Source organism: Dermacentor silvarum, chromosome 10 (assembly GCF_013339745.2).
Source record: "Dermacentor silvarum isolate Dsil-2018 chromosome 10, BIME_Dsil_1.4, whole genome shotgun sequence".
Classification (NCBI taxonomy): Eukaryota; Metazoa; Arthropoda; class Arachnida; order Ixodida; family Ixodidae; genus Dermacentor; species Dermacentor silvarum.
The window spans coordinates 131,591,749-131,610,930 of record NC_051163.1 but is presented as its reverse complement, the minus strand read 5'-3'; the positions used below and the strand labels follow the sequence as shown (position 1 = coordinate 131,610,930).

Sequence of the window (19,182 nt, the reverse complement as noted above, 5' to 3'; positions counted from 1 at the left end):
CCACTGATCAGATTTTCGAAGAGCGCCGACTGTGCTCGCCGCTATCTTTGATCTTTTAGTGTAGCCTGTTTCTCGGGGCACAGGTTCACCCAATAAAGAGTTTCGCCAGTCACAGTTTTGCTACTCTCTTCTTGACCGTCACTACCACGCGACAATGTGAGGCCAACACACTGTGAAGCCAAGGTGAGCATAGGAAAAAGTACCTGTGGTTTCATTTGAAATGTATACCAAACAGAGGAAGTGATAAAAAGTGAAAAACTGATACGCTGACTTTATACACGACGCCGAGGCTGGCCAGCACCCAACGACACTCCCTAGCGCGACGTTCAGCATCAATCCTCAATCCACCCTGATCTAGAACAATCTTCTATGGCTCTCGCCAGTTTATCGATTATCGAAGGCAAAATACTGACAGATCAGTGCGTTCATCTCTTCTCACCATTCTCCATGCAAGTGTTCCGCAAGGCCTCGACCTCATGCTTTCTGCTTGCATGCAGGTGTTGAACTACTCTCCAGCGGAACGTGCTAAGGTTTCCTCTGGATACATTGTGTCAGTCATGGGTGTCGACTGCACCATCCTCGCGTTCAGTGCCCAGCTCATACTGCTACCGGTGTCTGGCTTGCTAACCTTGCCAATTGTCATCTACATGCTGACAACTCGAGTGGGCCTGGGCCCAGGGCTGAGCTGCGGGTCGGTACTACTGGCCGCGCTGATTGGATTTTGGATTGCGGTGGTGTCCTACTACAGCCTTCAGGTAGGTTTTATGCTTCTTGGCGAATATATATTGTAAACAGACTTGCGAATATATCTTGTGTGGTAACTATCGCAATAGCCACTCCATCAGCTGGATTTTTGAAGAGGCGGACACTACTTGCAAGAGAAATAGCTAAGGTTAACTAATTAGCAAAAATTCCCTGAATACATTGGTGAATACTGACACTGAGCAATTCAAGCCAAGCACTAATGAAATCAGAGCTATTAAGCAGAAATCCTGTGTATTACTGAAGTGTCGAGAAATACGCTTTCAAAATTTGCACAATTCAATGATGTTCTGGCACTGATCAGAAGCCTTATCTGCTCTGTGCCACACAGTAGTGTGGGGAACACTGCGCATATTTAAAGGAAACTTTGTTGAACACAAATGTATCGTCGAGCTATGCTGACATATTTACTGGAATGTTTCATGGTAAATGTCAACTTAGGTACTCATTAAGGCTTATTCATTATAAAGCATTTATGGTCGACAGTTTGTTCATGTGGCTATATGGGAGACTGACATTTTCTTTTATTTATGCATCACATCTTCCTCCGTTCTGGGTCATTTTCTATGGACATAAAAAACCTCCTTTATATGAAGGCGTCCTTACGGAATTGTGGGTTACCGACAGAACTATATTGAAATCCCACGGACTGGCACCTCAGCCTTAATATGAATACTAGCCAGCTTATAAATCGTAGATCAATTATTGCTTTTACCTACGTTCACAAAGGTGACATTTTGGGTGAGTTTGTGCTATATAACGTTTTAATTAATTAGCGCATCTCATAAAGAGTGAAGGAAAAAGACGAACACGACGAAACAGAATCACAGCAGGTGGTTTTCTTGCTTCTGACTGCAAGAGCAGTGGCTGCACCCCCGAATTCAACCTACATGCGGTCATAGGAAATCACCATAATCCGTTGAGATGTGAAACGAAAGAAGCTGATGTCATTCCATGATTTGGAGAGATGTGTAAGCTCGCCGTCTGTAGCTTTATACAGTAAACAATTGAAGTACCTTGGCTTGCCGGCACATGTACAATGGGTTGTGTGTGTGTATTGTTTGCACTGAGTATATAACGTTTCACAGCTGTTTAGAAATGAATCATTTGATAGCACCCCCTCTCCTGTTTCGTCGTGTTCGTCTTTTTCCTTCACTCTATGCGATGAGGTAATTCATGAAAGCGTTATATCTAAGGTTTCGTTGGGCGCTTAGACAATGTCACCATCGTTGCAAGTTTGACGGCAAGTACTACGGCATGCAAGATGACATTTCCTCGGTAATACGGCAAGTAGTCAAAGAAGAGCTTGCTCTGCTTCGAGTTGTCGACCCAGCTCATGAGTGTCATTGTGATGATGTGGATAGTGGCGTGATCCTGCAACAGGTGAGCTGGGCAGAACGCTGCCTCCCGAAGTCACAGAGACAAAAAGACAAACTCAAGCCACACATACAGCCATCACGAGACGCAGACACAAACACGAACAACGCTGTACAGGCGCTTGCGGCCCTAGTGCGGGAACTGCGCGTACAGATAGCCGAATTGAGCGCACAGCTAAAGGAGGACCGAAGCCGGAACAAGCCACCAGCGCAAGCAAGTTCGCCCGAACCCCGAACACCGCCACAGCCGCCGCAGCGCGCGTCCACTGCCTCGGTAGTGCGTCCGACCGTCGAGGAAATGAACACCGAGGCTCCTCCCGAGCCGAATCCAACAGCCCAACCGATCGATGTCTGAGTAACAACCTGCGAAAAAGTTATTAATGAAAACCGGAAAGCCATCCAAGAGCTACATATGCAAATGGAGAAGGGCTTCGACGAGATCCGACAGATGATAACGCATCTGCACGAGGTTTTTTACCCTTCTGGTAAACGATCAACGCCACAAGAAGCCGCGAGTTTATCCACACAGAGAGGCAGCCCTCCATCAAATGCTACAAGGGGATCAAAATTGGCCAGAAAACCTAATAATCAAAATGGAGGCATCACCATTTGGCAGTGGAATAGTCGTGGCTTCACTCGCAAGAGGGCGACGCTGCTGCAGTACATTGCCAAACAAGACACACCACCCGATGTAATAGCCTTACAGGAAAGAGGGAAATCATTAAGAATCACCGGATATCATACTCATGCGACAGCAGAAGCACGTACGGCCACACTCACGAGCACCTCACTGCAATAGACCACACTTATGCGGACACTTGGTGGAACGTTAGGGTTACAGAATGGATGCCAAGAGAACGGAAGCGCAGTCGAGGACGGCAGAAAACCAGGTGGGGTGATGAAGTTAGGAAATTCGCAGGCGCAAGTTGGAATGCGCTAGCGCAAGACAGGGGTAATCGGAGATCGCAGGGAGAGGCCTTCGTCCTGCAGTGGACATAAATATAGGCTGATGATGATGATGATGCGGACACGGGACTCGATCACGTTTTCACGAAAATAGTGCCTCAGCGCTGGAGAAACACAAGTGTTTTTATACTTCATATATACAGTTCGCCGAAGGAAACGCGGGGACCCCTAGACAACTTGGTACAGCAAGCGAGGCAGCTAGCTGCACAAAACGGCCTCCTCATATTAGGCGACTTCAACGCGGCGCACGAGGTGTGGGAGTACGTCATACATACCAAAAAGGAAACAACCATGTACAATGTCATACAACACCACCGACTTACGACACTGACGGATCCGACATATCCAACGAGAGTAGGCAACAGCACGGCCCGCGACATCTGTCCCGATCTTGCGCTCGTGTCCAGACTTCGGAGCGTCGAGTGGGCAAACACTAACCAGACGCTAGGGAGCGACCACTTCATACTAGACGTCTCGGTACACGTGGGAAACTTCCCAAGAAGAAAGATACGCTGCACCAAAATCACGGACTGGGCAAAGTTCCGGAGCGAAAGAGAAACTCAAGAAGCCTATAGGCGATAACCGATCTAGAGGCCTGGGTTAGGGAACTGCAGGAATCGGTAGCCAAACACTCCGAGGAGGTTGCACTTACCACGGACAATCCGGCAGTGGATCGCGCCTCTTGCACATGTGGGAAGCGCGCCACAGCCTGCTTAGAAGATGGCGAAGGCAGCGGCACAACCGCGAGCTAAATATACGCACCGCGAAACTGATGGACGAGGCAGAACGCTACGCATACCAACTTGCACGACAGAACTGGCACCAGTTCTGTAACTCCCTCTAAAAAACGCTGGGCACTGCGAAGAAATGGACCATACTCAGACATCTCCTTGATCCGACCCAGAGCAAGAGAGAAAGCAAGCACACGATGAGCCGAGTACTACACAACTTCGGAGGCAGAGACGCTCAGCTATTGTGTGTCTTACAAAGTAGATATATTGGCCAGCCGATACTCGGTCCAAAGCTAGCGGCTGACTATGCCGGACTGAAAAACAGCTAGCTCGACCGGGTCATAACGCGTTCCGAGCTGACACGAGCGATCGCAAGACTTACTCGAAACACCACTCCTGGCAAGGACGGAATCACCAACAAGTTGCTACGTAAGCTGGACGATGCAACCGTGCCGGCAATACTGGAACTCTTAAATGCGCATTGAAGCAGAGGGACCTTACCCCCGGAATTCAAGCATGCGGAGATTAGGCTTATACCAAAGCCAGGAAAACGCCCTGCCTGGAGAACCTAAGACCCATTTCGCTTACGTCTTGCCTCAATAAATTGATGGAACGTGGCATCTCAGACAGGCTACAGACGCATCTCGAAGAACGTCGACTGATTCCCAACACGATGTTTGGTTTTCTGCATAATTTGTGAACGCAAGACGTGCTTCTGCAGCTCAAAGAGGAAGTACTGACTGCAGCAACGCCGTGCTGCCCAAAAGCAATTCTCGCTAGACATAAAGGGAGCCTTTGACAACGTGGGGCACGAAGCCATACTAGTCAATCTCAGTGACACGAATTGCGGCCGGGGATCGTACAGCTACGTGAGGGCTTTTCTCACAGATCGCACACCACAATAGGGCTGGCAAATGTGAGGTCACAGCGAATAGACACACCTAACAGAGGAACGCCACGAGGAGCAGTGCTGTCGCCGACACTTTTCAATGTGGCCATGATGAAACGCCCTACAGCCCTACTCGAGAAAATACCGGGGATCCGACATGCCTTGTACGCAGACGAGATCACGATATGGACGGTCGGATGGTCTATCGGAGAATGACAAGAGATATTACAGGAGGCAGTAGATGTCATAGCAAGCTACGCGGAGACATGCAGACTGCAATGCGCGCAGGAGAAGTCGGAGCTCCTCATAATCGAGAAGCCCTCACGAGGACGATTTACAGCCTCCGAACCAACCATCCACCTGCGAATAGGTCCTATAGAAACCAAGGTAGACAGACTTCGGATCCTCAGATTACACTTACAAAAGGACGGGGGTGGAGGATACGCCACACAGAAGCTACAACACATGACCACGTAGATCTTGTGCATGATTTAACGAATTACCAGGAGGAAGAGGGGACTCAAGGAACAGGACCTTATCCAACTAGTGCAGACTCTGATTGTGAGCCGCATTGCGTATTTGGCACCATATTTAAATTTCCGTAACGCGGAAGTGGAGGTACTCGACCGGTTGATACGCAAGGCGTATAAGCATGCACTCGGACTCCCACCCGTAACGGCTACTTTTCGCTTCGAGGAGACAGGGGTGTACAACAACGCACGGGAATCATAGAGGCCCGTCTGGTAAGCCAGAAGGAAAGACTACTACGCACAATAGTTGGACGCTGCGTCTTGGAGCGTCTTGGATATTCCGTACGGAAGACCAGCGCACTGAACAAAATCCTAACACGAATACAAGAAACTATGCACGTCTCACCGATTTCGAGGAACATGCACCCAAACTTCCACATCGGACGGAGACAAGCCCGAGCGCAGGCGCTCGCGAGAAAGTATGGAAACCACCCCAATGTATTGTACGTAGACGCGGCCAGCACCGCAAGAAGCACCGCATTCGTCACCAGCGTAGTCGATAATCACGAGTCCGAAATAAATGCATCGTCGGTTTCCAGAGTGAGCGCTGCGGAGGCAGAGGAACTAGCGATTGCGTTAGCCATCACGACGAGACCACACTGGGATTGCGTCATAGTTCTGACGGACTTTTAGACGGCATGCAGAAATTATTGCAGGGCTAAAATTTCCAGGGACGCACATCGCATTCTGAATGGAGCGCACCAGCTGCTACCATACATACAAATCGTGTGGACTCCGGGGCATGAGTCCTTACTCGGCAATCAGCAGGCACACGCCTACGTCTGAGCGCACGCACACAGGGAGCCGCGAGATGACCGCGCCGAGCAGTTTCAACCACAGCTTATACCATTAACCTACACGCACCTACACCACTGAGGAGCCTTTGACGCATAGTGACCAAGATAAAAGGATGGATGATATACAGATTGAGGGCTGCGTAAACGAGAAACAGAAGGTAGTAGAAGAAAAAGTAACCCCGCCTCGGGAAGACGGAGCTTTGGTAATTACAGCCTGTATCAGGGATAGCCAAGCATCAGACGTCAGGAGTACGTCAAACTCCGAGAGAAGCGAGAAAGACGAGAGATGCTCTAGTTGTCTAAGAAGTGCAACGCGTAAGGGAAAGAGGATTCGTAGGAAATTGAAACCACGACGGCGTAAGATAACGCGTGTGCATGAGAAGATGCGGGCATCAAAGAAAAAGAAGCCAGAATTGAACCAGAGATATCCCAAGCTGCACGAGAAATGGGCCCGAGTAGGTATGAGAAGAAAACAGGCTAAAAGGAGGCAAGCATGGCAGCTTCGGAAAAGGAGGAACAAGTGAACAGGTATAACTGGCAGGCCTCAAAGAAATATAATTTAGAAATGCCCTACAACAGTTGAACTGTCAGTTTTCACGAACGTGTGTCGATAACGAGTTTATTCATGTAGTGTTGGGCCAATGAACTACAGTTCAGTGCAGCGCAGTAGATCGTGAAATGTGAATGGTGCGCGAAACTGTGGTGATGAGTGGTGAGACACGTCGTCGCACAAGAAAGCAGGAAAAGCACCCAAGCCACAATGAGAGTCGAGTTCATCATAGAAAAGAAGGCCAAGAGCAAGCAGTTTTTTGGAAAAAAACTCTTGAAGAGAGGGCCATTGTCATGAGCAAGAGGCCTGCGGCGAAAGCAAAGAAGAGAAGGACGATGTGAACGGAGCGTTCCGAACGGCACGAGCGCGCGAGGCGCGTGACCAGAGGTGTGGTCGAGGCAGAAGCGAGGCTGAGCTGTCATTATCGACGTGGTTCTGGGCCAGGAAGGTCGCATTGTCAGCAACGCACTTGCGACGGGAGACTTGGAGGTCCGGCCGAGTCCGCGGCGCGGGCAGTCCGAGGTGCAGCCGTTGACCTCGGAGACGTTCGAGCGAGGCTACTCGGACCATCTGCCGCATCACGTGGCCGTGCACTCCAGAGAGGATCCCCCTTCTTCGGCAGACCAGCGCGTTAGATGATCCCCGTAACGCCACGTCGGCACTCGGGAAAGGAGCTGGACGGAAGCGGCGGCCGAGCACGTCGCTAAGCCTAACCCGTCGAGCCTCCCTGCCATGTCAGCATAAGCAACCGGGTTACAGGCGCCCACCAAGGCGACGACATCGTCAAGATCGTCGGGAGCCACGACGCTGAAAAGGACGCAACGCGACTTGGACGAACAGAGCCCCATGAGTCAGCGTCAAGAAACGCGAGGACGATCCATACTTGTAGCGAGATAGCAGTAGGCCAGAGTTGCCAGACCTTTGTGGAGAAAACGCCCAAAACTATCGCGGACAGGATTAAGGGCATATTTAGCGGTTTATTAGGTTGTATATTTGCTAGTCTTTATTTGTTCAATGTGTGCTAGTACGAGTGAGTTTAGTTTGCGGTTTTCGGTTTTGAGTGGTATTAAAATCTGCTTGCTGTGTTGCCATGCGTCTTCCAACCTCATCTCTTTTAACACCCGCACGCCCCTGAGATCAGTGACCAAAACAAACACATCACAATAGGCGAGCCTGTGCCAGGATCCGTTAAAGGATTTATTCCAGGATCCGTTCCCGGATTCTATTTTAGCCCAGTCACCGATATTCTGGAGGGGTAAAGATGGAGTGGGAACGTTTGGCGGCGATAGCGAAAGATTTAAATATGTCGAAGGATGAGACGATGGCGTTTTTCGAGTATACGCAACAAGAAAAACAAAAAGAACACTATCGCCTTTCACAAAGAACACTACCCCCCCCCCCCCCCCCCCCACCATAATGCTCTGACGCGAGAGGAAGCCGTAATATGGCGAAAACTGCGAACAAGCACATATCCACATTTGAGTCGTTACCACGCCATACACCCTGCGCTGTATTCCTATAGATGTCCACACTGCGATCAATGTGCAACGCTTTACCACATGGTACGAGCTTGCGCAAACACACCACAGCTCACACCGATAACACACCCCACAACACGGCAATGGGAGGCAGCGCTGTCGAGCTCCGACTCGACGGACCAGCTCAACCTGGTCAACCGAGCGAGAAGGGCTGCTGAGGCCGCTGGACTCCTGGACTGAGGGGACCACCCAATGCAGAGCGGAGGAGCTACCTACGCTCATGTGCTCTTTGATTAAAGTTTATTCTCTCTCTCTCTCGCCTGCTGGAGAGAAATCCCATCCGGCTTCCTACCCAGATCAGTCCGTTGACTTTGAGCGCATGATCAACAAGTCGCTCCCTTCTGCTGTGCGGCGTCTCCGTCAAGAGGTGCTCGCAAGTTACGCTTCAGTGTTTGATTTTGCGCAACACCAAAGATCAACCAATACGCTGCCGCCGTCTCATACGCAGCATCAGATCCATACCGGGCAAGCGTCGCCAATTCGTCAGAAGCCTTACCGCGTTTCGCCTTCCGAGAGGAAAATCATCGCCGAGCAGGTTCAAGGAATGTTGCGTAAAGGCGTCATACAAGAATCATGTAGTCCGTGGGCAGCTCCGGTAATTCTCGTCAAAAAGAATAACAACTCTTGACGGTTTTGCGTGGACTACCGCCCTCTTAACGCCGTCACAAAAAAAGACGTGTACCCACTGCCACGTATAGATGACGCCGTCTACTGTCTGCACTCCGCGGCCTATTCTTCATCCGTTGACTTGCGGTAAGGATTCTGGCAAATTCCTATGCACTTCTCGGACAAGGAGAAGACAGCCTTCGTAACACCCGACGGCCTCTTTGAGTTCAACGTTATGCCTTTCGGCTTGTGCAATGCTCCGGCGACATTTGAGAGGTTTATAGATACAGTGCTCCGTGGACTCAAATTGGCAATTTGTATGTGGTATCTAGATGACGTGATTATTTATGGCACGAAACTTCAAGACCATAATCACCGCTTATCGATCGTGCTTGACTGTATACGGCGAGCTGGCCTTATTTTAAATTCCCAAATGAGTCACTTCGCAGAACGTGAAGCTTTTGTACTAAGCTTTCTGGTCGACAACCTGGGAATATGACCACACCAACAAAAGATTGCCGTGGTTCCTAACTTTCAGCACCGAAAGACGGCCTTTGCTCATATTTCAGTTGACTTACCAAGAATTTCGCACAGCTTGCTTCTACTCTCACGTCCCTTCTTCACAACGACACACCATACAAGTGTGGATGGATTCCTGTGAGGCTGCATTTCAGCAACTGAAGTTTTTACCGACTTCCGGACCGGTCCAGATGCACATCGATCCCGCTGCCTTCAGTGAACTGCGTACTGATGCTACTGGTGTTGGTTCTGTGGTCGTTCAGATCTGCAATGGCCGGCGGCGTGTCGTCGCTTATGCCAGTCGGACACTTACTTGAAGCGTGCCGCATTTAGGTCACGAAAGAAGAGGAAGAACAAAGGGGACGAAGGAAGAGGAGGACGAGGAGGGTAGTTTCAATTAGAATAAAATAGCGGAAACCATCCGTCAGTATTAAGCTATGTGTTTCCTTTAGTTGTGTTTACTAGGAACGCTACATAATTTGGCGCAGCCCGACAGGATGTGGGTTACATTCTTCGTTGACCAGACCTCGTCGCAGCGCATTATCTTTACTGGCTACCAAGGGCAAGATGAACCGTCAACAAGTCTTCCGCGCCACCTCAGCTCCCCTGGCCTCGTCGATGCAGTGCTCAAAGAAGCGTCCACATGCCGTGAGGACCTTTTGCAGACAGGATCAGTCAAGGTGAACCTGCAGCTGGCAACAATAGAAGAGCTTGTTTTTGCACCCATGCGCCGTGGTTCTCCGACAGAGGATATGTCAACAGAGAAGGTGAGCCACGTTTTGCAAGTTTTTGAAGTACAACAGCGACAGATGATGCAACAAAGTCAGCTTATGGCAGCACTGGCCGAGTCTCTGAGGAAAGGAAAACGAGCGCCGGATATGGTTGAACCTGATGTTTTTCAAGGTGGCTCCGAAGACCCGCAATATTGGTTATGGTATTATGAGTATGCTTCTGCGAATAACGGGTGGCTATCCGACGAAGAGAAAGTTCAGAACATGCGACGTTACCTTGGTGCCACTGCCAGAAAATGGTACGATCTGCAGATCCTGAATCAAAAGCCAGCATATTGGGAGAAGTGGAAACGCAGCTTCCTGGTGGCGTTCCAATGCAATCCATTGGAGAGATGGGAGTTGGCGCTACGCTTCAGACACACGCGTGGCTCCCTACTAGAGTACTGCCTTGAGAAGCGTCGTCTGTTGCGCATGGCAGAACCTGAACTCTCTTCACTCGCAGTTATAGCTTTGGTAATGCTGGGACTCTCTCTCAGTATTCGAAAACAGGTCCAGCTGAAAGCCCCCGATACAATAGGCGACCTCATGCGGTGTCTGAAAAATTTGCCCGTGGAGCCAGCACAGGAAAGTCCTTGCGGAGAAGAATTACTCCTGGACAGCAATGAGCTCGTAGAACCTCAGTCGCATATACGATCCCTCAAACTAGCAGGAAGCCTTCGGAACAACGTTTTGAAGTCCTCGAATTGCTACTCAAGTAGTCCTGGTAGCACTGTATGCGTTCCGACTGTCGGCGAACCCCACACAGAACAGGGTAAAGACGATCGGCCTCTCGTGAAAGACTGCCACGAAACTGTGTACTTGGCGTCTTCTAACCTACTTCATGTCCCTGTCAAGATTGACGGTGTTGAGATGAACGCACTCGTGGACAGTGGAGCGTCTGTGTCCATCATCAACCAGCAAAGAATAGACACCAGCCGTCTCCACAGTGGGAGGACCCTACGTGTCCAGGGTTACGATGGGGCAGTAAGCTCCCATAATGAGTGAGCGTCTGTAGTGATTGAATTTCAAGGACATTGCGTAAAGAGCGATGTGCTGGCAATACCTGACGTCACCTATGACTTCCTTTTATCTCGCCCCGACATGAAAAAGCTCAAGATAAACCTTTATTGGGATGACAGGGTATTGGTTGAAGAAAATGCTAAACTGACGAAAAGCGGAGAGACACCCAGCCCTCTAAAGTTAGTTCAATGTTGAGAAGACATCAGAGCAAAGTATCCAGAGCTCGTATGCATAGAAAACTATCCTCCGCCGATGAAGTCACATGCAGTTCCCTTTGAACTCGCAGACAAAACAGTGGTTCGGAAAGCCCCATATAATATGTCAAGAGAGAAAAAGGCTTGGTTGAAAAAGGAGTTGCAAGCAATGTTAGACGCCGACATCATCCGGCCATCAATTTCACTGTTTGCTTCGCCTATAACAATCGCTCCTAAAGACGATGGCACTTTTCGTCTTTGTACCGATTATAGGATTCTAAATCGCCAAACAGAATTAATACTTTTCCCGATGCCAAAAATTGATACTATTGATGAAACTGGTGGTAGCCACTGGTTTTCACGGATCGATCTCTGCAAAGGCTTTTGGCAGATACCCTTGACCGAGGAGACCAAAAAGTACACCGCATTTGTTACGCCATTCGACTTGTTCGAATATAACGGATTGCCTTTCGGATGGAAGAATTCCCCAGCGTGGTTTCAACAGATCATGAATGACATCCTGAAACCATACTTGGGCACCTTTTGCAATGTTTATATAGACGACATAATCGTTTTCTCGAAGACAAAAGAAGATCACAAAAGTCACATTTCCCTAGTTCTCCATGCGCTCAGCCTCGCACATCTCAAAGTAAACTTTAAGAAAAGTGCATTCTTCCAAAAAAAGTGGTATTTCTAGGCAGGGCATTTGACGGCTGTACCAAAAGCACAAAGCAGGAATCCGTTGAAAGAATTTCGAAGTTGGTGAAGCCTTACGACGTACATTCCCTTCGTGTCTTCCTGGGCCTCTCTAGACACTTTAGGGCCTTTATAAGAGACTATGCAGTCAAGACACGATGCCTCACACGATTGATGCAAAAAGACGTACCATTCCTGTGGAATAACGAGTGTGAAAGGGCCTGCCGTGAGCTAGTAAGGCTTATATCATCCGACCCTATTCTCCGCATTCCTGACTTCTCGCTACCGTTTGTGTTGAACACTGATGCATCGCATTATGCAACTGGGGCAGTGCTCTATCAAAAACTCTCAAACGAACCTGACCAAAGACATCATGTGGTGGGATACTACAGCTATACATTGAAGCCTGCAGAAGTGAACTACACCACCACCGAAAAGGAAGCACTGGCCGTCTTGAAAGCTGTTCAGTATTTCCGGACTTACCTAGAAGTAGCGAAATTCACACTTTTCACTGACCATCAGGCATTGACACACCTTCTTGATATGGCACAACCACGAGGACGCATTGCAAGGTGGGTTAACTACCTGCAACAATTTGACTTCGTCGTTTCGCACCGCCCTGGTCCGCTGCTCACCGATGCAGATGCCTTGTCCAGATTGCTCGTCTATGTAACAAGCCAACAGTCAGAACAGATAAATTACGTGAAGCTGTGGGAAGGCACAGAAGAAATGAAAGAGATCGATGGAAAGTACCATGTGCCACCGACAATGGTTCCGAAGATCCTTCACCTTTACCACGATACTCCAGAGTCAGGTGGGCATGATGGGTTTTGGTGCACATATAACAAGCTACTGAAGCGGTTTACATGGCCAAGTATGAAAGAAGAGATCAGCAACTATGTACGGACATGTCACAGATGTCCAGTAAACAAAGTGAAGTACAGACAGGCGACAGACGTCATGATAATCCCGCAGCATTCGCGAGTCCCCTTTGAAGTCGTTCACTTGGATTTTGCAGAGCTAAAGAAAGCGGGTGAAAGTGTCAGGAAAACTCGCGTTTCTACTTTGCATAGGCGAATGCACCAGAATGATTACGGCTAAGGCAGGAAAGGAAGACGCCCACAGCGTCATTGCTCTTCTTCAAGCCGAATGTTTTAGACACACGAAGACCATAGTGTGTGACAATGGGCCTGCCTTCCGTAGTGATAAACTAGCGAAGTGGACTCGAGATCATGGCATGACTATCAAATTTTGCTCGCCCTACCACCCCGCCGCAAACGGTCTTGCAGAGCGTGCCATCCGAGATGTGAAGCAATTTATAAGGATGTACCCAAAGTTTACAGGTGGGTGGAAATGCTGCCTAGAGGCTGCTGTGAGGCACCATAACCGGTCATACACCGGTGGCTTGGGGTGCAGCCCACTTTTTGCCGCCTCAGGAGTCCCGCCGACACTTCCTGCGGATCGCGAACTGGGTATCCTTGGCAAGCTTCAACTTACCGAAACAAAGAAAAGCGCGCAGGCGGAGGATATCTACAAACAACGCATGAAGAGAAACTTTGACAGAAGACCCAACAACGAAATGCCACACATATAGGTTGATGACAAGGTCCTAATAAGAAAAGGCGTTGGGACTTCAAATGTGAAATTTCATGGACCCTTCTCTGTGATAAAGACGGCGTCACAGCACGGCATCCTGAAGACAATATGGTATCTGGGAGCCTCTGGAAAAGAAGAGTGTTCCTCCATCGGAAATGTTTTCAAGTACCACACCAGGAGGTGTGAACAAAGAGAGCCAAGGAGGGTGAAGCGTGCCGCATTTAGGCCACGAAAGAAGATGAAGAACAAAGGGGACGAATGAAGAGGAGGACGAGGAGGGTAGTTTCAGTTAGAATAAAGTGGCGGAAACCATCCGTCAGTATTAAGCTATGTGTTTCCTTTAGTTGTGTTTACTAGGAACGCTACATTACTAAAGCGGAGAAGAAGTACACCGTCACCGAGCGGGAGTGCCTAGCAGTTGGCTTCGTCATTCAGAAGTTCCGGCCGTATTTGAACGACCGCGAGTTCACCATAGTGACTGACCATCATTCACTGTGCTGGCTTGCTGGGCTCCTCGACACGTCCGGCCGATTGGCCAGTTGGGCGTTGCGCCTTCAAGAGTACAGCTTTTCAATCACCTACAAGAGCGGACGTTGCCACACGGATGTCGACAGCTCTCGCACCTCCCGTCACCGTACGCAAACGCAGAGGACGATGACTTCGACGACTATTTAGTTTCTATTTCGTCCGACTTCCCAGACCTCAGTAGCTTCAAGAGTGAGCAACATCGTAAGCCTGCCTTGAAACATTTATTGGAATCTGCGCATGATTCACCAGGGCAGCCTTTTACTATTTCTAATGGTTTGCTGTACAAGAAGAATTACTCAGCTGATGGCCCTCCAATGCTCTTAGTAGTGCCAGAAAACCTGCGCCCTTCGGTTCTTGGTTCGATGAACGATGACATCCCGCCGGCCACCTTGGCTTCGCACGCCCACTACACCGGCTACGCCAGAGTTTTTACTGGCCAAAACTCTGGAAAACAAGGAAGCAGTACGTCGCCAGCTGTGCTGTTTGTCAGCGCCACAAGCAAGCGACGACTGGCCCTGCAGGTTATTTGCAACCTGTCACGCCACCGACGTCGCCTTTTGAAAATGTTGGCATCGACTTGCTCGGACCACTCCCGAAGACATCATCTGGCCACCGGTGTGGGTGGATTACTTAACTCGTTACACGGAAACACCGGCACTTACATCTGCCACAGCAGCTGATGTATCTTCCTTCCTGCTGCACCGCGTCATCTTACGTCACGGCGCTCCACGAGTTGTCATCAGTGATCGTGGACGGCAATTTACTGCCGACGTTGTTGAAGGAGTTCTGCGACCTTGTGGTTCACAAAAGCCGCAGAACTCACTCAAAATCATAAAAACTGGGACGCCGTCTTGCCTTTCGTTACGTATGCGTACAACACTGCCAAGCATAACGTTACTGGGTATGTGACGTTCTTTTTGCTTTACGTACGCAATACGCGGAGCTTTCTGGACACTCTCCTGCCCTTCCAGCATCATGAAGACCTGTCTATCGCTCCGACATTGTGTCGTGCAGAAAAAGCACAGCGACCCGCATGTCTGAGGACATTTTCCTCACAAGGCCACAGCAAGAGCCTCCTGATGCCCGGAATACTTCCATGAGGTTTTCGCCCGGTGACTATGTTCGACTGTGGATACCAGTTTGCAAAAAAAGACTGTACTGCAAGTTTCTCGCCACCTACTCTAGACCCTTCGCCATTCTCGCTCGTCTAAGTGACGTAAGCTACGTTGTCGTCCAAGTGACTGCAAATAATCGGTGCTCGCGCTTGACACAAGTTGTTCATGTGGCTCTCCTCAAGCAGTATTATCACCGACCCATTTAACTCGCTCGGCGGGCTTCGTCTGCCCCCGGGGAAAATGTCGCGGCAACGCGCGGAGGTTAGAAGAAGACAATGAGGTGGTGTGGAGCGCGCGCTTGAACTGGGCGGTTCATCGTACCCGACTCGCCTTCGTCTTCGGCTGCTCCCTTCATGTGCTTTCATCTATCATGACCTGTAAATAAACCCATACCTTTGGAACAGTATTATAGCCTAAAAATTCCGACAATTCTTGCGACAAAAAAATTTGCTTTGAAATTGTGAGGTCTCTTCAAATGCACAAGCTGTGTAAAAATACATTCTTTGGTTTTACGGGGCAAATCTCAAAGAATAAAATGTTATACTTTATTCTTTCAGATTTGTGAGCTTGCTCTTTCTTTCCTCTTCCCCCCCCTTTTTTTTCTTATCTTTCATTTCTATGTTTTCATTTCTAAAGAGTACGCAGGCATTGAGCCCCTTCCGGTGGCAGTTGCCAGCCTGCTCTTCGATTTCTCTTTCCTGTGAAATGTATATGTCTTCAAATCATATAATAGTAGCCATAATATAACTATGAGGCATGCAGTAGTGGGGGACTCCAGATTATTTTCGATCACCTTTAATCGGCACCAAATGCACACAGACTGTTTCGTACTCGGCGTACCAAAAGGTTAAAAAGTACTGTTGGCCAGTTCATCGTGTTAAGAATCCGGCATCCCGAACGCTGCGAAGTTAAGTATGCTTACTTCTGAAAGAGCCTATATTACGGCGAACGTACTTTACTGCACCGAAATATACAGATTCGTTGCATTTCCTGCCAGTTTATTGACGTTCTTGTGGCAGCTGCACCGTAAGTTCAGTCTCGCATGCCCAGCTATGTTAAGAAGGTTAAGTCTCCTATCATTCTTAGTACCCTCTCGGACATTTTTCTCGGGAAGCACTAGAAAATTTCTGGCAGTAGTACCCCTCTTCCGACGATTGAGGATCCATGTATAAGCAATATTTGAAACTCCGCAAAACTTTTCTCAAGAGTTGACGCTATGCCCAATCTGTTTATCAAGCTAACGATTCTCGGAACGAATTTGCCTTTCCTTCACCCAGCAATCAATGCCCATCCGTAATCTTGAAGCACCGAATACATCGATGCGATGCACTAGATTTTTACAGTGATGGATGTCTATTTTGTGGCGTTGCTCGATGTAAGCTCGTGGCCATCAGATATGGTCTTCAAAAACATGTACCATAGATAGCCGTTTAGGTACCACTTCAGATATTGCGCTTCTGTCATTGCGAAGCCGCGGAGAGCAGCTGATAGAATATTGAATTATGGGGTTTTATGTGCCAAAACCAGTTCTGATTATGAGGCACGCCGTAGTGGGGGACTCCGGAAATTTGGACCACCTTTAACGTGCACCTAAATCTAAGTGCACGGGTGTTTTCGCATTTCGCCCTCATCGAAATGCGGCCGCCATGAGCTGATAGAATATTCTGATCAACCTAAGTATCCAGGCAAATCCTTCGTTACAGCGTTTAATTCAATTAGGAACCATATTCCGAAGCCACAGCTCTTACACTCTGAAAACTGTATGGACGGGTTTGTGGGATCAGTGATTTTTCTTGTGAAGCCACGCATGCCACTGAACAGCATCCGTAGCTGTGGAGCTTGCTGCTCTTCGTAGCGCACGATGTGTGATTCGTGAGGAACCATCACAAAAATTAGGTTTGTTTTGTCAGCTCTATATTGTTTGCTTTTCGCGTCCCACTGTGGATTGTGTGACCAACAAGTTCTAGAAACTGAAGATCACTTCTCCGAGCAAACACATGACCTCACGATGGAGTGGCTTTCAAGGCGCTGTGGTATAACGGGCAGCGAGCATGCTGACGAAGTTTCTCGGTATGTTCAGGAAGAGACCAGTGCCACTGTTAAGAACAGATGCAGCAGTCAAACTTCGCGTGCTTGTGAATTATGCCACACAGTCCCTATGGTGCACACACATTTTGTAGCACACGCGTTTGCATCGCCTTGAACCCTCTGTGCGACTCCGTACTTCACCTGGACGATCGAGAACCGAGACAACCGTGCCGACTGTGGCATTGTGTAACTATTACAAGATTGTTAACTTTCCACAGCGGAATGGCCGAGAGTGCTGCTTGTTACTACCGGCAGCGAGGATGTTATGGAATATGCATTTTGTCATCGTCCTCACTTTAGTGTTCCTGTAGACAAGGATTGTGGCTCGTTGGTTAGATTAGGCGAGACCCTGGTGGTGCGAGCTCGTTGGATAAGCTTCCATGTTTTATTATATCATAGTTGCCAACAGAACATTCACATTCGGCTAACTGCTGATTATAGGCTTCTTCACCGACGTAGTGCAGGAGGAGCGCTTTCTTGCGTGAATCTGCCGCGATATCTCAAGCGAACAGAAAGTTATCGAACCTTTCTATCCACTTGGTCCATTCGTGACCGATATTGTTGGTGTCTGCAGCGCGAAGGTCAAAACTCGGGAAGGGTGGGAGCACATGTGCCATGGGTGTGATTGTCGGTTGCCGCTAGCAGTAGGGGGATAATACGACGAACTGATTGTCGGTTTGACACTCACGCGAGATGAAATAGTACTTCGGACACCACTTTGGTGTTACCGTAGACAAGGATTGGGTCTGATTGATTAGATTGGGCGAGACGACATTGGTTCGAGCTTTTTGGTTAAGCTTTCATGTTTTATTATGTTATAGTTGCCAACAGAACATTCACATTCAGGTAACTGTCGATTATTAGGTACTACACTCACTACAGTTGGCGTAAGCACTCGCTCGTGACCGCGGCAGACAAACAAGTAGGTGAAGGCACTATCAAACTCTCTACGTTCGAGTAGCCTATACATTGATACTCACGGACGTTTTCCACACCATCCTTTCTTTTTCGCTCCTTTGCTTTCTGTTTCCGTTACTCTTTCCGTCTTTCTTTCTTACCGTGTGCATAGTGTAGGGCAGAAAATCAGAAGTCTTTCTTCTGGTTAATGTCCCAACCTTTCCAATGTCATTTGTTTCTCTTGCTAAGCATTTTTCAGTGAAGTACCAGGTGACTGTGATGACATGCTGATATTCGCTGATGAGTAAGCATGCTATCATGGCTACACAATGCATCACTAGGTAAAACCGTGTGAATAGGGAGACGAATACGGATATTCGAGGGGATTGAATTTCAGTTGATTGGATTTCAGGGGATTGATTGATGACAAATTAACAAAATTGGCATCCTTACAGCAGCATAATACTTTTTATAAATCACGTCAACTAGAACCTTGAAATGTTAACACGAGCAGAACTAACAACGCGTCCAATTGCTACAGTTTTGTTTGCCGACACTGTTAAATCGAATACACATAGAAAATGGTCTGAACATATATCTGTTCTACGTTTAAAAAAGCTACGCGATATACTTGTGTGATGGTGTTTGCTGCCGCAGTTGGTTCATATGTTATTCTTCTTTTTTTTTTCATCACTATGCCTTTTTTTAAAGCTGTGGGAAATGTTTCCACGATACGTTTGTTTAATAATTCTGATCGTGGTTGTTCTTTCCTTCAATATGAAGGTTACGTATTATGTATAACATCTACTTTTCTTTAACCGCTGTGAAGCTGCCCTGTGTGTGAGGTGGCCAGGTTCCCCTCAAGCTCCTACTTGCAACTTTTTGGTGTTGCATAATAAATTCAAATTCAGTTAACGAGACAAGAGGGGCTCTACATTGCCTGTTTTTAAGCTCAAATGACGTGTGCGGTTTCGACATTCTCTGTCATTGCCACGAGCGGCGCTAGCTAACACT

At 48.4% G+C, this 19,182-nt stretch overlaps 1 protein-coding gene across 5 annotated transcripts in view; it reads left to right on the top strand.

Annotated features, from left to right (window-relative positions):
* Positions 1 to 19,182, top strand: part of LOC119431857 (ATP-binding cassette sub-family C member 2-like) — a 1,116,245-nt gene that overhangs the window by 86,578 nt on the left and 1,010,485 nt on the right. For all 5 annotated transcript variants that reach the window (XM_049657182.1, XM_049657185.1, XM_049657184.1 and 2 more), the window contains exon 10: positions 498 to 755. In XM_049657182.1, the coding sequence (XP_049513139.1) occupies positions 498 to 755 (258 nt within the window). The remainder of the gene's footprint in view (positions 1 to 497; positions 756 to 19,182) is intronic.